General features: G+C 34.4%; 2 protein-coding genes across 8 annotated transcripts; both read left to right on the top strand.

The window, feature by feature from the left end:
- The first annotated feature begins 232 nt into the window (after nucleotides 1-232).
- LOC109796016 (uncharacterized) lies at nucleotides 233-12,017 on the top strand. 5 transcript variants are annotated; one of them, XM_083060310.1, is made up of 17 exons: nucleotides 233-388; nucleotides 1,119-1,530; nucleotides 1,621-1,681; nucleotides 1,957-2,200; nucleotides 2,720-2,994; nucleotides 5,284-5,436; nucleotides 5,574-6,338; nucleotides 6,444-6,538; nucleotides 7,283-7,345; nucleotides 7,466-7,554; nucleotides 7,662-7,727; nucleotides 8,602-9,204; nucleotides 9,701-9,775; nucleotides 9,924-9,994; nucleotides 10,185-10,242; nucleotides 10,591-10,837; nucleotides 11,058-12,017. In XM_083060310.1, exons 2-17 carry the CDS (start codon nucleotides 1,260-1,262, stop codon nucleotides 11,732-11,734), a joined length of 3,813 nt encoding a protein of 1,270 aa, XP_082916436.1. In that variant the 5' UTR covers nucleotides 233-388; nucleotides 1,119-1,259; the 3' UTR covers nucleotides 11,735-12,017. The 5 variants fall into 5 exon arrangements, with proteins under 5 accessions (XP_082916436.1, XP_020211205.1, XP_020211206.1 ...); XM_020355616.3 differs by having other exon boundaries at nucleotides 1,119-1,681; XM_020355617.3 differs by having other exon boundaries at nucleotides 237-388; nucleotides 1,319-1,681.
- Nucleotides 12,018-13,122: 1,105 nt separating this feature from the next.
- LOC109796768 (Radical SAM superfamily protein) lies at nucleotides 13,123-16,545 on the top strand. 3 transcript variants are annotated; one of them, XR_014428031.1, is made up of 7 exons: nucleotides 13,123-13,622; nucleotides 13,708-13,871; nucleotides 14,900-14,990; nucleotides 15,108-15,265; nucleotides 15,468-15,639; nucleotides 15,842-16,019; nucleotides 16,202-16,545. XR_014428031.1 is itself a non-coding variant. In XM_020356552.3 (7 exons), exons 1-7 carry the CDS (start codon nucleotides 13,317-13,319, stop codon nucleotides 16,283-16,285), a joined length of 1,026 nt encoding a protein of 341 aa, XP_020212141.1. In that variant the 5' UTR covers nucleotides 13,125-13,316; the 3' UTR covers nucleotides 16,286-16,545. The 3 variants fall into 3 exon arrangements, 2 of the variants coding, with proteins under 2 accessions (XP_020212141.1, XP_020212140.1); XM_020356552.3 differs by having other exon boundaries at nucleotides 13,125-13,622; nucleotides 15,168-15,265; nucleotides 15,909-16,019; XM_020356551.3 differs by having other exon boundaries at nucleotides 13,126-13,622; nucleotides 15,909-16,019.
- The last annotated feature ends 958 nt before the right edge of the window (nucleotides 16,546-17,503 follow it).

The following is a 17,503-nucleotide window of genomic DNA, read 5'->3' on the forward strand; positions in this document are numbered from 1 at the left end:
AACTAAGTATCACCAAAGTGGAACTTCTAATCTTGTATTTAAACAGATTAATTTTTTAAAATACAAAAGAGACTAAATCCTACATTTTTTTTATTAATTGACCGAAGCTAATGATTCGATATTAAAAATTGTTTAGGTTAAGGACCTAATATTTTACTTGTAAATATAAAACATTTTGGCAACATAAGTTGTGGGAGATAGACGATTGTCAACCGTGGAGTGGAGTTGACGGTGACCGCATTCCCCAAATCGGATAAAGGGCCCTGATTTCATAAATCCTGCGGGACCTTTTCTCTCTCCTCCACGCCTCTCTCTCAACCTCCTCTCTTCTTCATGCTCTTTCTCTCTCTACAATTCGATCTCCTCCGCAATCCCCTGGTCAATGCAGGTACTCTCTCGCCGTTTTTTCACTCTCTCTTCCTTCAATTCTTTATCTGCTTCCCCCTTAGTGTGCCAATTTTGCATTTTATCGAACCCTAATTTTTTATTTTTTATTTTTTTATTTTTAGGATTTCGATTCTCAGGTTGCAAATGTTTTTCGCTCGCTTTGCTTCTGCTTATTTTGTTTTCTTTTCGGTTGACAATTTTGAATTTCGAAACCTTTTTCTCGCGCGTACTTTCAACTGAATTCCGTTGTCTTCTCATGCTCCATTACGTTGGTTCAAACTTGGAACTGTTCTTGCTTCTTTGTTTTCATCAATGTGCGTTATATTCAGTAACGTTGGTGTGCCGAGGAACCACGATAGCACTCGTTTACTGGAATTTTAGTTTATCTGTTGGTGCATAGCATTATAATGTATGTATCATTTGAGCAAATAAGGTTTATTTTCATCCAATTCCTATTGTGTCTCGAAGTTAAAACCGCTTATATTTTATGGTTCCCCAGCTTTTGTACAGTGATGTAGTTTATTTTGTAAGAAAAACCAGTTTGTTTCTGCAAGGGTTGTGGAAATTTTTGGCCATTCTGGTGAAGCGTGGGTGGGTGTGGCATTAAGTATTCGGTCTCGTTTTTTTTTTTTTTGAGGTGTACATGCTCCCACTCATCTTAAGTGCGGGTTGAGATTGCATGAAGTTGTATGCTGTATTGATTATAGTTCGTGGTTATTGACTTATTGCAGATACATTTCAAGTATCTGATTACTCGTACTTTTTTATGGTTTAATGGCTTGCTGTCAAGAGATCCTTTACTGTGTGAGTTGCTGAGAGAAAATATGGTGGAAGATACTCGATGTATGTGTTGGTTTAGTTAACATTGACGTATGGCGGGAAATACTAGATTTGATTTAAGTGCAGCTAAATCAGAGGAATTGGGTTTCAGGGGGAGCTTTACAAATGGGCAGAGAGAGAGTTTGGTAAATGGAACTTTGGAGAGGTCTGCCAGCTTCCGTGAGGGTAATGAGGGGCAGATGTTTGTTTCGGGTGCTAATTTGTCGCGGGGGAGTTCTACATCAGCAGGGGATTTGGCTTCTGTTGCTCAATGCTTAATGTTAGATCCAATAACCATGGGAGATCAAAAATATACTAGGTCAGGTGAGTTAAGACGAGTTCTGGGGATATCTTCTGGAAATACTCATGAAGATTATGCTTTTGGAACTGCTAATCTGAAGTCTCCCCCTCCAGTGGCTACAGAGGAACTAAAACGCTTCAAAGCAAGTATTCAAGAGGCTTCTGTCAGGGCTAGGTAGTTTGAGGAACTTTATACAATGCCATTAATTCTTTCTTCAATTCATACCAATCTAATCTTTCTCCCCATTCAATATAATTTTTAATCAATTATGTAACAGAGAGCTTGCATTTTCAGCGTATATAACAGAATGCCTATCATTTTAATTGTTTTTCCCCCTGTTTTTGGAATTTATTTTGACTAAATAGTCCAGAACTGTTTAAAAACTGATTTCCTGAACTTGTTTGTCACTTGATTAGTCCACTATTCTGAAGTTTTAAGATTCCTCTCAGATATAGATCAAAAAGGTTGGATGAATCCTTAGACAAATTGAACAAATGTTGGGAGGCTGTAAGCTTAAAGAAGCAACTTCGGAATGATTTGTTGCCGAATGAAAGGCCGGGTGGACCACACTTCTCAAAGATGGGAAATCAGACTCATCGAAGCTCATCAGAGCTTGTGAATCAAAGACTAGAGGACAGACCTATGAATGTCATTCTGAATAAGCGCATCCGCACATCAGTTGCTGAGACACGGGTTTGTAGCCGGTGTTTTTAATTAATTGTTGCATTTCCTGTGTAGCAACACTGGTTGTATGACATGTCAATTACGTATTATTGCATTTCTTTTTATTGTAAAACTCATCAGGAGAATAGAATTCCAATTGTACATCACAGTAAAATGGAATTGTTCTGGTGCATAGGAATTAGATTTGGGTAGGGTAGCATGATGTTAATCTTCTCATGATTCTTGTACAACTATATATATCTTTTTGTTGCGTGTGCTTCTCTGAATGACACACTATGGTGATTGACCTGAGTGGAAGACTGGAATATTTAATGCTGCAACCTTAGTCATTTTAATAAGGACACACATGGCTGACTACAAATGGTTTTTATCTCTTGGAAACTGACTATGCCATTGCCATGTTCCTTTTTTTATTTTATTTTATTTTTTTACCTAAATCCTAATGACTACATATTCTTCTGTCGTATCATAACTTCATTTTTCAAAACAGTCATATTTACTCTATATATTTTGTTGGAAAAATACCAGGCTGAAGGACTAAGTAATAGCTTTGCAAGGCAGTCTTTGGCCATTGGAAAGGATAGAGACAACATGAAGGATGGTAGCAGAGGTTGTGATATTGTTGAAGAGAAGATTCGAAAATTACCTGCAGGTGGAGAAACATGGGATAGAAAAATTAGAAGAAAACGTTCCATGGGTACAGTTGCCAGATCCATTGATGGTGAAGGAGAGCTAAAAAAGGCTACGCCTTTAAGGCTAGCTAATGAGTCAGGTCTGCAGGTCTCTGAAGCCCAAGGTTTGAGGTAACGTAAATTTATGAAATGCATTGATATCTGAATTCTGATATTGTCAAGAAAAAGTGATGATTCCTGAGGTTTAAGAAGTTCTGAGTCTTCTGATCAGCTGTAAAAATCAGTTATGGAACATGTTAATGCATATCAAGTAAATTTATCATGTTGAATATATGAATATTTTGTGTTTATGCGTGTATATCAACTTGTCAAGTCAATTTATCATATTGAAAGAATATTATGTGTTTTTGCAGTTATTAGTTCCTAAATAAAAAATATCTTTATTGGAGAAGAGTAGAAAGGTACAAAATGGGTAATATTTGAGATGGACTGGCTTCTGGACATTTTATTTCTAAGGGGAATTTAATGATAGTATATAACTGGTTTTCTGTAATTTGTAGCATTTCTTAGTACATTTTACGCCTTTCATTATTTGGGAAATGGCATGCAATCTATTTTGTGGTTGCTGCATCTTGCTTGGGAACGAATAATTGGATTTTTCAATTTTCAGGGCATGGACTGTGTAGAAAGAGAAAAAGGATCTAGAGAGAGAACCCTTATTTCTTTGAAAATCATTACTCAAGTGTATAGCATGTGAGTGTTATTTTATTGTATCTTTAGAGGCTATCTGCTGCCTATAGTGTAAGATTATGGTACAATACTGATAACATGCATATATGTTCAGTAAATGGTGATAAATACAGAAGATATAGCTTCTCTTTCAACACGTCTGCTCAAGTTAGAGTAGATAAATCACTTTCATCGTGTTACAAAAATAGGAATTTAGAATGAGTGTTGCAATAGACAATAACAACCTACATGGTTAGACACTAGCTACTACTAGGGCTTTGCTGAGTCTGATTTTGCACTTAGAGAGATATTTTAAATTCTAAACTTTCCTTGGATTTAGACATTTTTAAAATCATTTGTTATGTTATTTTTTTTCTTTTTGAAGATGACAATGCGTACAACTTTCCTTATATCATTTGTATTCTTGGTGCATAGCTACTAATTTTATTAATGTCAACCAATGGGGTGTACATGAAAATGCTTTGATCTCATGGTTGACTGATCTTAGGCATCTAACTATTCTCAAAGAGTTGCCTATGGTGACTTGATCCCTATTAAGAGAGGGATAGGGAGAACCAGTGAATGGATATGTATGTTTGAGTTGCGCCGCAAAACATATATTTGTATTAGGAGTTTTAAATATGAGTGGTCACTCTAATCAACATAATTACACATCATATAGGGTCCGTTTCTTTAAAATTAAAAAAGAAGTGTTTCTAAACAAGTGCTTTTAAAAAAACATGATTCTTTAAGAAGCAGATAATTTTTTCTTAAAAAAAGCAGAAAACTGTTTCTTAAAAAAAAAAGTTTAGACAAACACAATATATAGTAAAAAATTGTTTATTTTATTAGAAAGAAGCGATTTAATAGGAAAAAAGTTTTAAGCAAACAGACCCATAATCTGCCCTAACAATCCCATATATTGGGAGTTGGCAATATATAATCAAGTCAGAACATGCAGGTATATTTACATCTCTTTTTTAGTTGTGGTATCTTTCCTGCAGGTCCTTTTCTCCAATTTTTAAGAAAATAAGTATGAATGAGGAGGATAAGAAATAAACCCTTCTCACACAATGGCTAATATATAGGGAAAAAAGTATATTAATTCATAGTGAATCACTTACTCATCTTCCTTTTTTCTTCCCGCCAAGTTATTATTGGTCATGCTCTCATCATCATGCATTCTCTTATTTGAAACCATTGACATTTCTGCAGTTAATTTTTATTACAACTTTTCTGAGTTGTTTGCTGTGTGATGTCACCCAACTAAAATTAGATGAGGAGTTTTATTCCCCTCCCCTCCTAAAAATTGAACCAAACAACAGAAGTTTATAAAAATCCCTCCTCCCCACCCTCCAACCAAAAACTATGTAAGAGTTTTATGATCTTAAAATGTACATTTGGCTACAACAGTGTTAGAGAATGTCATACACATGAGCAACACTAGTTGGTTTAGTTTCTGTTACAGTCAATTCTGTTATGTCAGTCTGTTAATCTGTTACAACTGACCAGATTCTGTTACACAGATTCACAGTCTCGGTCTGTTGCACCAGACTTGGCTTCAAACGAATGTGTAAATATAAGGACTCTGTTTGGTGTTCATTTGGTGAATGAAATTCACATATCACTTGAGATTCTCTCATTAATTTTCTGCTTTTGCTTATTTTCTCACTCAATTTACTCTTAACAAACAGCAAAAAAATAAACTGTTTGCAACATTCTGTCTCACAGATCAGGATATTCTGGCAATAATAGCAAGCCCAATGGTGCTTCCCTGCCTGCTACTTCCAATGCATGTACGACTACCAATAATGAGCAAGAAAAGGTGCCAAGGGGTTCAGTGGATGGGTCAAATATGGAGCGGGTTGTGCTTAAAGGAAATAAGTTTGTATCTTTCAATTTTTCTTTCATATCCATGATGCATCTATGTAGTCCTTTGCTATAATCAGCTTTTAATTCTCTAACATAATGTTATATCACAACTTTACAACTAATCTCTTTATTTTTCATTTTATTTTTAGGTTTAATGTTCGTGACAACAATTATACAGGTGCTACTTTGATAAAGGGAAAAGCTTCAAGGCCACCGCGAACAGGTGCTTTGATGACCGGAAATTCTTCTGTTTCTCGTTCATCTGAAATACTTGAAGCTGAGGAAGAACTTTCAAATGTGAACAAGACTCATTCAGCAAGTGGGACTACCAATCGTAAGCGTCCTTTGCCTGTAGGATCATCTTCATCCCATATGGCCCAATGGGTACAGAGACCCCAAAAAATTTCTCGCACTCGAAGAGCAAATGTGGTATCCCCTGTCTTGAGTTGTGATGAAGTGCATATGTCATTAGAAGGTTGTTCCCCTTCTGATGTTGGTACCAGAATCACTTCTACTACAACTAGTGGATTACATATTTCCAATGGTGGTATCAACAGTGGCATTCAACCGGGTAAAATTAAACATGAAAATGTTTCTTCCCCAACCAGATTATCTGAAAGTGAAGAATCTGGTGCAGGAGAAAATGGTGAAAGTAAATTGAAGGAAAAAGGATTAGAAAGTAATGGAGTTGATGAATATGCCATAAATAATTCTTATACCTCCATGTTAACAATGAAAAAGAAAAAATTACCCAACAAGGAAGCAAATGGAGATGGTCCGCGTAGACAAGGAAGGGGTAGTAGGGGCTCTTCAGTTTTGAAGAATGGCATCTCGCCTATGAAAGAGAAGTTAGAGACTTCAACCTTGATGAAGCCAATTAAAAATGTGAGGCTTGCTTCTGATAAGAATGGAAGGTATAATTGTCTCTCTCCTGGTAGTGGAAACAAATGGGTTATCTTCCCACTACTATAAAGAAAATTAGTGTCATTTTTTATTTAAAAAAATTGTCTTTGTTTCAGTAAATCAGGGCGTCCTCCTTTGAAGAAATCATGCGATAGGAAAGCTATTATTCGTATTGGGCATCCATCGACTAACAATTCTCCAGATATTGCAGGTATTTTCATATGTTTTAGCCACTACTTGTTGCATTAAATGAAATAGATTTATGAAAAATATTTACTTACAACAATATGGTAAACTGTTATTTACTCACCTGTTTATACCTATGTGTATGTGGTAATATAAACCTTAATAATGTTTTCCGACTTCCAACTCTTTTGTTTGCAAACTGTTTCTGCTGTTCCTCTTTTTTACCCTTTTTCTTATTCATTGGAATTACAATGACGGCACCAGGGTTTGAACATAAGATCCTATACATTCTACCCCAACCCCCCAAAATTCTTTTTTACCCTTAATTCTTCTAGAGAAAGACCCTTAATTAATATGTTAAATCCTAACTTCTTCTGTCCTGCGTCCCTTAATATGTTAAATTAATGTTTTCTTTCATGAGGAATGTTAGCAATTCACTCGCTAAGACACTCTCTACTATTGATTAAATCTTTTTGAAAAGTACAAAATCATGAGTAGGTCTCATTAAATAAGAAGCAAGACCCACAAGTTTTGGTGATTTCCAATAAAATTTAGTCAATACTAGTGTGTTAGAACTTAGGAGTGTGTTTTTAGCAATTTTCTTTTATACTATTGCCCTTTTTTTAAGGGGGGCCATTAGTTATCAAGTTAATTCTGATTGGTATTTTCTGGGAAATTTTGTGCATACAAGATTTATGTGATTGTTTATTGCCTGTTCATATTCAATTTGAATTTTTTGTATAATGTACTAAACCATCTGAAATGCCAGGGGAGTTAGATAATGACCATGAGGAACTGTTATCTGCTGCTAACTTTGCTAGCAATGCCAGCTGTATGTTACTAAGCTCTAAACTGGTTTATGCTTTCGCAGTTGTATACTTGCCAGTCGCTTTGGTGTGTATGCACATACATGTAAAGTTTTCCATTTATATGTTGCTTTTGACTTTGGCAGATATTGGTTGTTCTAGTCCATTTTGGAAGAAACTGGAACCTATTTTTGCTCCTGTCAGCCTGGAAGACATGTCCTACTTGAAGCAGATGGTGGGTGCTTATGCTATACTCACTTTTATGATATTTAAGTGGCACTTAATGGAAGCATTGCTTTCGCCTCCTTTTATGTTAACCCTTTTATGTTGTTCTTTGATCAGGTTAAAACAACAGAGGTTGATCTAAGATGTTTGTCTCAAATGCTTGGCCTTGGAAGTGATTTGCTGGTGATGCATAAGATGCTAATAGTTATTTGCTGCATTTTTCCTGTTTGATACATCATAACTGATAATTGGCATTGTACTTGGAATAAATTTTAAGGACTATTTTAGTCTGCATGTTTATTTGTTTTTGTTGCTATCTGGATTTGACTTTCCATCTAGCTGGAGTACATTTATTTTTGTTGATTACATGAACCACCTCCAAACCAAAGTGAATCTAATTATCAATTCTGAATGTTCATGTGTGAACAAGAAAAAGGAAATAAGATTCCTTTCATATCAGGATTATCTCATATGCTTCTTACAGTCTAAATATTCTTCCATTCTTTTGCACCACATATATTTTAGCCAATAAGATGCATCTCATTGCGTTGACATGGTAACACCTCTTCTATGATTTGATTACTGAAATTTGTGTCTTGATCTTATTTCATTATAACTTGTTGCTCATTACATTAATACCTCTTCTAGAATAGGTTTAATGTAACCTTTGTCTCTGTCTCTCTTAGAAAAATTTCTAGGTTCTCATCCATTTGTTATTTGATAATTGATATCTTGCATGACAATAATTAAAGGCATTATGCTACCTTGAAAAACTACAGAGCATGAATTAAGTTTCAAAATAGGAGACATGAACTAAAATGTTAAATTAGTTAAATTTCAATATTGCCGGTGTAGAGACTATTATATCATTAATTAATAAGAAATCATTTTAGATTCGACTTTTATATTAATTATCACAAATGTCAACAGTTTTCAATTATATTGCAATTCATGATTAGAAGACATTATAAAACATTGCACTTTTAATGTATTTGAATTAAAAATTTAATGTTAATTATTCTTTATTTTAACAATTTTCTTTCATTTTTATTCTCAGGATAGACTTACACATACAGAAAGCCCTCTGTCGCAAAGAAGCATTGTAAATCAAACTGATTCCAAAGAGGCATCTTCAATGATTGACATGATTGATCAACATCTGGATGTTAATATTTTGTGCAGACAAGTGGTTTCAGAAGCAAACAAAATTGCACCATTGTATCAAAGAGTATTGACAGCTCTGATCATTGATGATCAAACTGATGAAGAAACAGTTGGAGATGGAAATACTTATTTTGAGTGTGATAGAGACGATTCTTGTCAGGTGGCTTGCTTCTTTCAGGGTGTTGAGAACCAATCCAGCATCAAGACGGAATATGAATTCGACTCTGACAAGGTTTCTTGTAATGGGAATGCTACCTTTACTAGTTGCACAAACATCCATAATCAAGAACTTGGCCTTTTTTTGCAAATGGATCAGGAATCATTGCATCCAGAAGCTGAAAGGCTGTCCATGTTATCTGAAATTGGCAATGATGAGTCAACGGGCATGCATATAGTTTCTTGCTCGTCATCTTTCGGTAGCCATTTTGAGCAAATGAGTATGGAGGATAAACTCTTACTGGAGCTACAAAGTGTTGGCCTATATCCAGAACCAGTGGTAACCTTCTAATTCTTAGAAACTTTATAAAGCCAATGGTCTTTGCAGTTTGTTTATATGAGAGGTTTTCTGTATGTTTCAACAACTGTCTTCCCTCTTTCCCCCCTTTTAATTCTATGCATGCACAACTGTGCATGAAATTGGATTGTTAAGAGATATGAACTATTTATGTGGTTTTATTGTTTGCTTCACCTATATATCTAAAAAAAATTAAATTTCAGCTCTGTAAAGTTGGCCTAGGCATTGTTTATGGTTCAAGCCAATTGACTCTTGCGAGATAGTGTCTTGGAGATTTACTATTCATATGCCTCTGCCTAATTTAATCTTTTAGGATGAGTTATGCCCGGCTATTTTTTGCAGAACATGATCTTTATATGTGCTTGCCGATGGACATTATGTTTAATAGTTTAGCAAGTGTTGAATATGATTAATATTGTTTATTTTTAAATCAATGCTTTGATTACTAACTGATCTTCTTGTGGTTGTCTTATGAAAGCCTGATCTTGCTGATGGAGATTGTGAAGCTATTAATCAAGATATTATTCAATTACAGAAGGGACTCTTCCAACAGGTTTTGATTCTTTTGTTTTATGCTTGATATGTCTGCTGAAAAGTAAGGTAGTTAATTGTTTAGGGAGAAGAATCTGCTTACGGTTTTTAGTTATTCTTGATTTATTTATTTACAAGGTTGTCTATACTCTATTTGACCAATTTTGCAGGTCAATAAAAAGAGAGAATACTTTATGAAACTTATTCAAGCAGTAGAACAAGGCAGGGAAATGGAACAACGGTACAGTATCTAATAGTATACAGTTTATCTTATTTTCATTAATTATTTATACTTTTGATGTTGATACATTGTTTCATTTGTTTATCCTTTCTATGTTGATAAATTATTATGGAAGTAGTCTGTATATAGTGTATATGTATCTATATGCTGACCCTCACCAATAGCTAATATATATTGTAATAATTTGCAGGGCCCTTGAGCAAGTTGCTATGGACAAACTTGTTGAGTTAGCTTATAAGAAAAAGCTGGTAATTGTTTTTTTTTCTCTCTCTTGTTTTCCGTTGTTCTGTTAAATGAATTGGTAATTTGTAGAATGTGGATGTTGTTGCAAGTTGCAATTGGCAATTGGCAATTGAATTGAGCTATCTGACAGATTATTTGCAATATGTTATTTGTAATTGAAATGCACTAATGCAGTGTATTTTTTGTTATAAAGGTTAGTGTTCACCCCCCTCCCCTTCCCCCCATGTGTTACTGAACATGTGGCATGTGCTCTTAAATTATTCTTTTAAGAATTATGCTGTGATAGTGCTTTTGTCACGAAAAGTTAAGGTAGCTGGTTTGCACCATGAAATGACCCTTGATAATTTTGATAGGCCACGCGAGGAAGTACTGCTGCAAGATATGGACTTTCTAAGGTCTCAAGGCCAGTTGCTCTGGCTTTCATGAAGAGATCTCTTGCTAGATGCCGCAAATTTGAAGAAACAGGGAAAAGTTGCTTTTTGAAGCCTGTCTTTAAAGATCTCCTATTTGCTGCTCCTGCTCGAGACAACTATACTGGTTCAGTTGTTGCTGCAAATAACTCGCTTACTCAAAATTCTCAGCAAGAATCCGCACCATCAGGTTTCCTGTTATAACCATGTTTTAATTGTTTTGGAAGCGTTTGCTATGGTAGACATATACTCACAAATAAATTGAGCTAAGGCATCATGTTTGTCAAGAAACAATTTCCTTAGGCTATTGCTTTTTGCTTAATTTATTTTATATCTCATGTCATTCTTTCTGAAATTTATTTAATTAGAATACTTCAGTTGTGTAACAAATTGAGTCTTGGTTCTTGCAGGTTATTTTCCTTGCAGGGAGCATGATGTGTCGGGACATCTAGACCATCCCTCCGATCAGGATTTTGCTAGAACCGGACCGATACTAAACAGAGGGAAGAAAAAGGAACTGCTGCTTGATGATGTTGGTGCTAGTCCTTCTCTGAGATTTGCATCAACTCCTGGTAATTCTTTTGGAGCAAAGGGGAAGAGGAGTGAACGAGAGAGGGACAAAGACTCTTCTGGAAGAAATTCTGTCACAAAAGGTGGTCGTTCTTCTGCAAGTCATTCGAGGGGTGAGCGTAAAACAAAAGCCAAGTCCAAACCAAAAACATCTCAACTACCTAGTTCTGGAAATGGATCTCTTAGCAAGTCAATGGACAATTCCAACTCTGAGCATCAATTGGCTTGTGGCTCTACTGAATTTATTTTAAATGATGGCGACAGAAAAGGTAAAGTTGGGTCTGCATCTCATAACTATAATGCTAATGAAATGGCCATTGGAACTGAGGGACCCATGGACGTCACAAACTTGCATGAATTAGACTCCATAGAACTAGGTGTAGCTAATGAACTTAATGATCCTCACGACCTGGACTCTTGGTTGATGAACATTGATGATGATGGTTTGCAAGATAATGATGCGATTGGCCTAGACATACCAATGGATGATCTGTCTGACCTGAATATGCTTTTATGAAGAATGCAAGATACAATATATTCGCAATCCCATGCAGTATTTGGTATTTGAGAACAGTGCTGTATCGGTGGAAATCTGCTTATACAATTCTTGCCTCTGATGTTGGAACCTGTAATTATGCCCATTCTTTTTGTATACTTATTCTCTATAATACCAAAAGATAGGAACCCAAAGAAAGGGTTAAAGAAAAAGTAAAATGTAGTCCTCAATTGTTCATATGATCTAGAGTTCTTTAGGTTGTAACTACTACATTCTTCAACAAAATTTTGACCAATCTTCTGTGCGTTTTCTCTTGTGGACTTCCAAATTATCTCATTAAAATTTTAAACACATGCTTTATATATACGATCTTGCTTTGTGCTATCCTGTATTTTTGGTATATAGCGACTATACAGTTTTCTGATGTGCACGCATGAATTTCAACACGTTGCACGAAATGTTGTGGTCAACTGGTGAAATTACCAAGGTGGCGATGCTTGTTTTCGTAATAAGTTTATGATTTTGTATAAAATTGGAAAATGTTATCTCATTTTTATATATTATGAAAGAAATGAAATAAAATTGATTGTTTTTGTCATTTTTTAAAAATATTCTTTTAAAACTGATAATTCGAAGATTATATATATATATATATATATATAAAATAAAAAAATGTGATTTTTAAATAGTTAAAAAAATGGATTAGTATTTTTAAAAATAATTTATTTTCAAAAATTATGACACATTATTTTAATATCATTTTTAGTGTTTTTGTCAGGGGAGTGCCGGAATCACTTAACACACTCTTAATACATTCTTTTATTACAAAGTCATTAGAAATATTAGTTAAAAAAGTGAGAATTACCGAATTTTTTAATTTTTGATAAATTTTAACAAAACAAATAAAAAACACCAAGTGTATTTTACCCTATCATTTATTTGTTTATAAATCGAACGTAGGATGTTAAAATTTTTTTATTAGCATTTCTCTTTTACTGTCATATTATTTTAATGTCTTATTTTTTACAAGCAATTTTTGAGATAAAAAATAATGTACTCTCATTATTACTGATTTTCTCACTTTAGTAGAGCGAGAGGAAAGAAAATAAGAGAAAAAAAAAATGAGTTAAAGAAGAAGCCGAGATTTTCTTTTTTACTCTTCATTTTTAAGTATCAAATTTTTATTTCTCTCAGTTTTTTATCCCTTAATTAAATTTTTATGCCTTAATTACAATTGTACTATTTTAATTTTATAAATTTTAATTTATCAAGTATTATAATTATGTAATTTTACTTTCAAATATATCATGAATATAGACAAAATTTTAAAAATATTCAGTTATTTTTTTACTCAATGATTTTAATTACGTGAAATAAATCTGCAAGATGGTTTACAAAATGAAGAACAAAATCAGACTTGATTCGCTAGGTGGAGGCAGGATTTCATGTGTAGTGTTGTGGCACACTATTTTCCTTTGCTTTGTTCAACCATTCTCACTTACTTTGTGGACGGAGAAACCAATGCCAATGTGCAAGCAGATTTTAAAAATGTTCCCATTTCTTGTTGTCTGAGAATTGAGAAGAAAAGAAAAGAGACACCAAAATGATTCCTCAATCTCTCCACAACCCACCTTCCATCACCTTCTCAACCCCATCCCCTAAACGTCACCGTTTCCCTCCAAGTCGGAGAATCCGATGCGACGCCTCGTCGGTGTCGTTGGAGCACAAGGTTGGGCCTCAGCCCGGTGGGCTGGGCCCGCACACGGGGCGAGACCCAAATGTGAAGAAGCCGGAGTGGTTGAGGCAGAAGGCTCCTCAGGGCGAAAGGTTCCAAGAGATTAAGGGATCCTTGTCCCATTTGAAGCTCAACACTGTTTGCGAGGAGGCACAGTGCCCCAACATAGGAGAGGTTCAATTTTCTTTTTTCTTTCTCTTTTTCCCTCTCTGTCATGATTCGTTCAACTTTGGATTCTTATGTTATGTGTCTGAAACAGTGTTGGAATGGAGGTGGAGATGGTATTGCAACTGCCACAATCATGCTTCTTGGGGATACTTGCACCCGTGGATGTAGGTTTTGTGCTGTGAAGACCAGCAGAAACCCTCCACCTCCTGATCCCATGGAACCGGAAAATACTGCCAAGGCCATTGCAAGTTGGGGGTAAGTGTGTGTGTTTAGTAGTACTTCTAGTAGTAACTTCATACATTAGATAAACTTCCTTATAAATACTTAGATAAGCCTATCTTTGGTGTATTATCTTAGTTTATGGGTATCCTTAGATCATTTACGGGGTAAGATTGTGCCTGTGGTGTCTCTTTAGAGCATAGACAATGATTGATTTCTTTAAGGAAGTATTGATTCTTGACAGGTGTGAAGAGGGTTTGGATGGCTTCATTTCTTAGATAGGCTTCTTTGCTTGTTCTTTTTTGGTGCCTCTTGCAGTCTTTCTCTCTGTCTTCACTCTTCCCTTCCTCTGTCTAATTATGTCTTATTTGGTCAATATAGAAAAGAAAGAGTTCAATAAGTGCAGATCACTTAATGTCATGCGAAGGGGGTTTGAAACATGACTTGAATAGTTGTTCTTTAAATTTTGTTGTTTTTGAAGTTTTATGTTGTTTAATGTGAAACAGACCTGCTAGTAATCTTAGATAGTTCGTAGTTCTTGTACCTTATTAAATTGCAGTCACACGTTAGGCTCTAATGAGTCCTTACCTGAAAGTTTTCAAGGAGTTATTTTCTTGTGAAAATATACACAAAATCTGCTTATCATTTTGATGATAATAAGACAAGTAATTAAGCAATCATCTTGATGGTCGTTACCTTCTTTCAGCATAGATGTGAGATATGTACATTACTTTAATTAAATTTATGCAAACTTTTGTAGTTTATGAAAGACTGTCAAATTGACATACATATTTTGTTAGGAACATGGATTACAAAAGAAAGAAAAGAAAGGTTTTGTTTCTAGATTTTAAAAGAATAGAATAGAGATATCTCTCTCCTCCAAGGGTTTCCCCTTTCACACAAAGCTAATGCTCAGTTTACAACTGATACAAAACTGAATGATCTCTTGATATGAGCTAATTTCTGCAAGTTACGTTGCATATATTGATCTTGGACACATAATCTGCAACCAAAATTTTATAAGTTCTCACAACCTATTAATTACAAGTTTCCATTTGATGCAGTGTGGATTATATTGTCCTAACTAGTGTGGATCGTGATGATATACCTGATGGAGGAAGTGGCCATTTTGCTCAGACTGTCAAAGCCATGAAGGTGCTTTGTTATATTGGAATGCTGTTTTTATAATACATTTTATTTTGACAAGGTGTACAATGCATATTGCAAATACATGCTGTTTTTTTTTTTTTTTTTTAATAATTGCTTTTGCAGAATCTCAAACCTGAGATCATGGTTGAGTGTTTAACCTCTGATTTTCGAGGTGATTTGAAGGCTGTAGAAACTCTCGTTCACTCAGGTTTAGATGTCTTTGCTCACAACATTGAGACAGTCAAACGCCTCCAAAGAATTGTTAGAGATCCAAGGGCAGGGTAAGTTGCATTGTTAGTTCAACAGCTTTGTCATAATATCAACCATAAATCATTGCTTCTTCAAAAGTAAAATAAGAGCTAATATATATCATTTCTTTAACGAGGAATAGTTGTTTTACTGGAAATATAAAAGCTTAAATATAACAAGCATATAAATAATAAGTATAAATATATTTCTTTCCTATATGTTGTATGGTGGCAGGTATGAGCAAAGCTTGTCAGTTCTAAAACATGCAAAACAGAGCAAGGAGGGTATGATAACAAAAACTTCTATAATGTTGGGCCTTGGAGAATCTGATGATGAGGTGAAGCAAGCAATGGCTGATTTAAGGGCCATCAATGTTGATATTCTGACATTTGGTCAATATTTGCAGGTTAGTTAACGTAAAATACTTGGATCATTTTCAGACCTGCTTCTCATAGATTAGAAACCTAATCTTAAAATTCTATCCATGCTTACCCATGGTGCTAATCTTTCGCATGATCTCATAATTTTAAGTTGCAATAAAATGTTCTATTGAATCTAAACGAGGTTACTCTGGTTAGCTCAGCCGACATTGAAAACACACCTTGCAGGTCTTCTTTCTTATTGATCGTCAACTACTTATGGCTTATAGTAATTCCAAAGATTTTATTGTTGCAGCCAACACCCTTGCACTTAACTGTTAAAGAGTACGTCACTCCTGAGAAGTTTGCTTTCTGGAAGGAATATGGGGAATCTATTGGTTTCCGATATGTTGCTAGCGGTCCACTGGTAAGCTCTTGGCAAATGCATTAGAATTTGATTGTACCCTTTTTGTAGTATGGCTTGACATATGCTTGTATGAGATAATGCATATTGTGCTTTTAACTGGCCTTCAGCTGTTAAGTTGTAGAATTATCTGATCGTCATTATTGTGCTTCTGAAATGCTTAATTCAGGTCCTGTGTTTTGCAGGTGCGATCATCATACAGGGCTGGGGAGCTGTTTGTTCAGACAATGATACGAGAAAAGGCCAAAAATGCTGGTGACTGCTTATGATCTTTGGTTCTGCGCTTATGTATATTAGGCAACAAACAATTGACGAGGTTTTAGCATATGCATTGTTGCGGAGGAAAATGGTTAGGTGTGGAGAGAAAATTCAATACTTTTGAAGCTTTACGTATTCTTTGTAACTGCAATGTTTATTAATTTAAATTCTTTAGTAAATAACTGAGAATATACGTAAGTTGCATTGAGAGTAAGAAAGAACAAAAAATTCGAAATGCCATAACACGAGAATAATAGTTGATTTACTTCAAGGAGGGTGTTTCTCTTATTTGCATTTTGTTTGTTAGTGGCAATAGCTTTTTTGGATTGGTTACTCTTGTTTCTATTTTATTATTTGATAAAATTATGTGTAAGAAAAATACAAGATATTCACTATCTTCATTTTGGAGACTTACTAGTCGCTATTTATTCTGTTCACTCTGAATCTCTGTTCATCTCAAGAAGTGGGTAGAGTGCTTTGGTAGTGGAGAATATTTTCTTCTATGCTTGAAATTATATACCTGAGTTATGCTTGGGTGTACATGAATAATATTATTGTGCAATGATATTTTTTTGTTAATAAACTAACAAAATGCTTTTCTTAAACGGGAAAATATAATGTTAATAACCAACAATTAACTTGTTATTAATTAAGTGTTGTCCAAGTGTCAAGTTCAGGTGTAAGAATAATATCAATGTCTTATAATTAGGGCATTGTCTTTGACGCTTTACCAGGTTGTTCGATACTTAAATTTTTTTCTTTTTTATCTTAGCGAAAACAAGCTCATGATTTATCCAAGGCTCTTTTTATGGAACTATTTAGTCTAAAAAACCAGCTATTATATTTTTATGATTTTTGTGTTTTTTATAACCCGTGCTCTAGTGTAAATTATGTGGCTTCTGTAGTAAGGTTGTCTTTTTCAAAAAAAAAAATAATAATTTTGCGTTTAAATGGTAAGCTTGGGAAGTTATTGACAAAAAAAATAGGTTTGTTAAACGTGTTAGAAATTATTTTATAAATGCCTTTTTCTTTTTACTTTGAAAATTGTAAAAAGGAATTATTAACATTGTTTAAAATTATTTTGATTTATAAATGCCTTTACTTTTTACTTAGATAAATTTTAAAATAAGTTATTTTTTATGAAGGTCTTTTTATATTTTTTATTTTTATTTTTTTTATAAGTTGTATGTATTCTAGAATTTACTCAATTTTAATTGAATTTGACGTAA

Source organism: Cajanus cajan, chromosome 7, assembly GCF_000230855.2.
Source record: "Cajanus cajan strain Asha chromosome 7, NIPB_CcT2T_4, whole genome shotgun sequence".
Taxonomy (NCBI): Eukaryota; Viridiplantae; Streptophyta; class Magnoliopsida; order Fabales; family Fabaceae; genus Cajanus; species Cajanus cajan.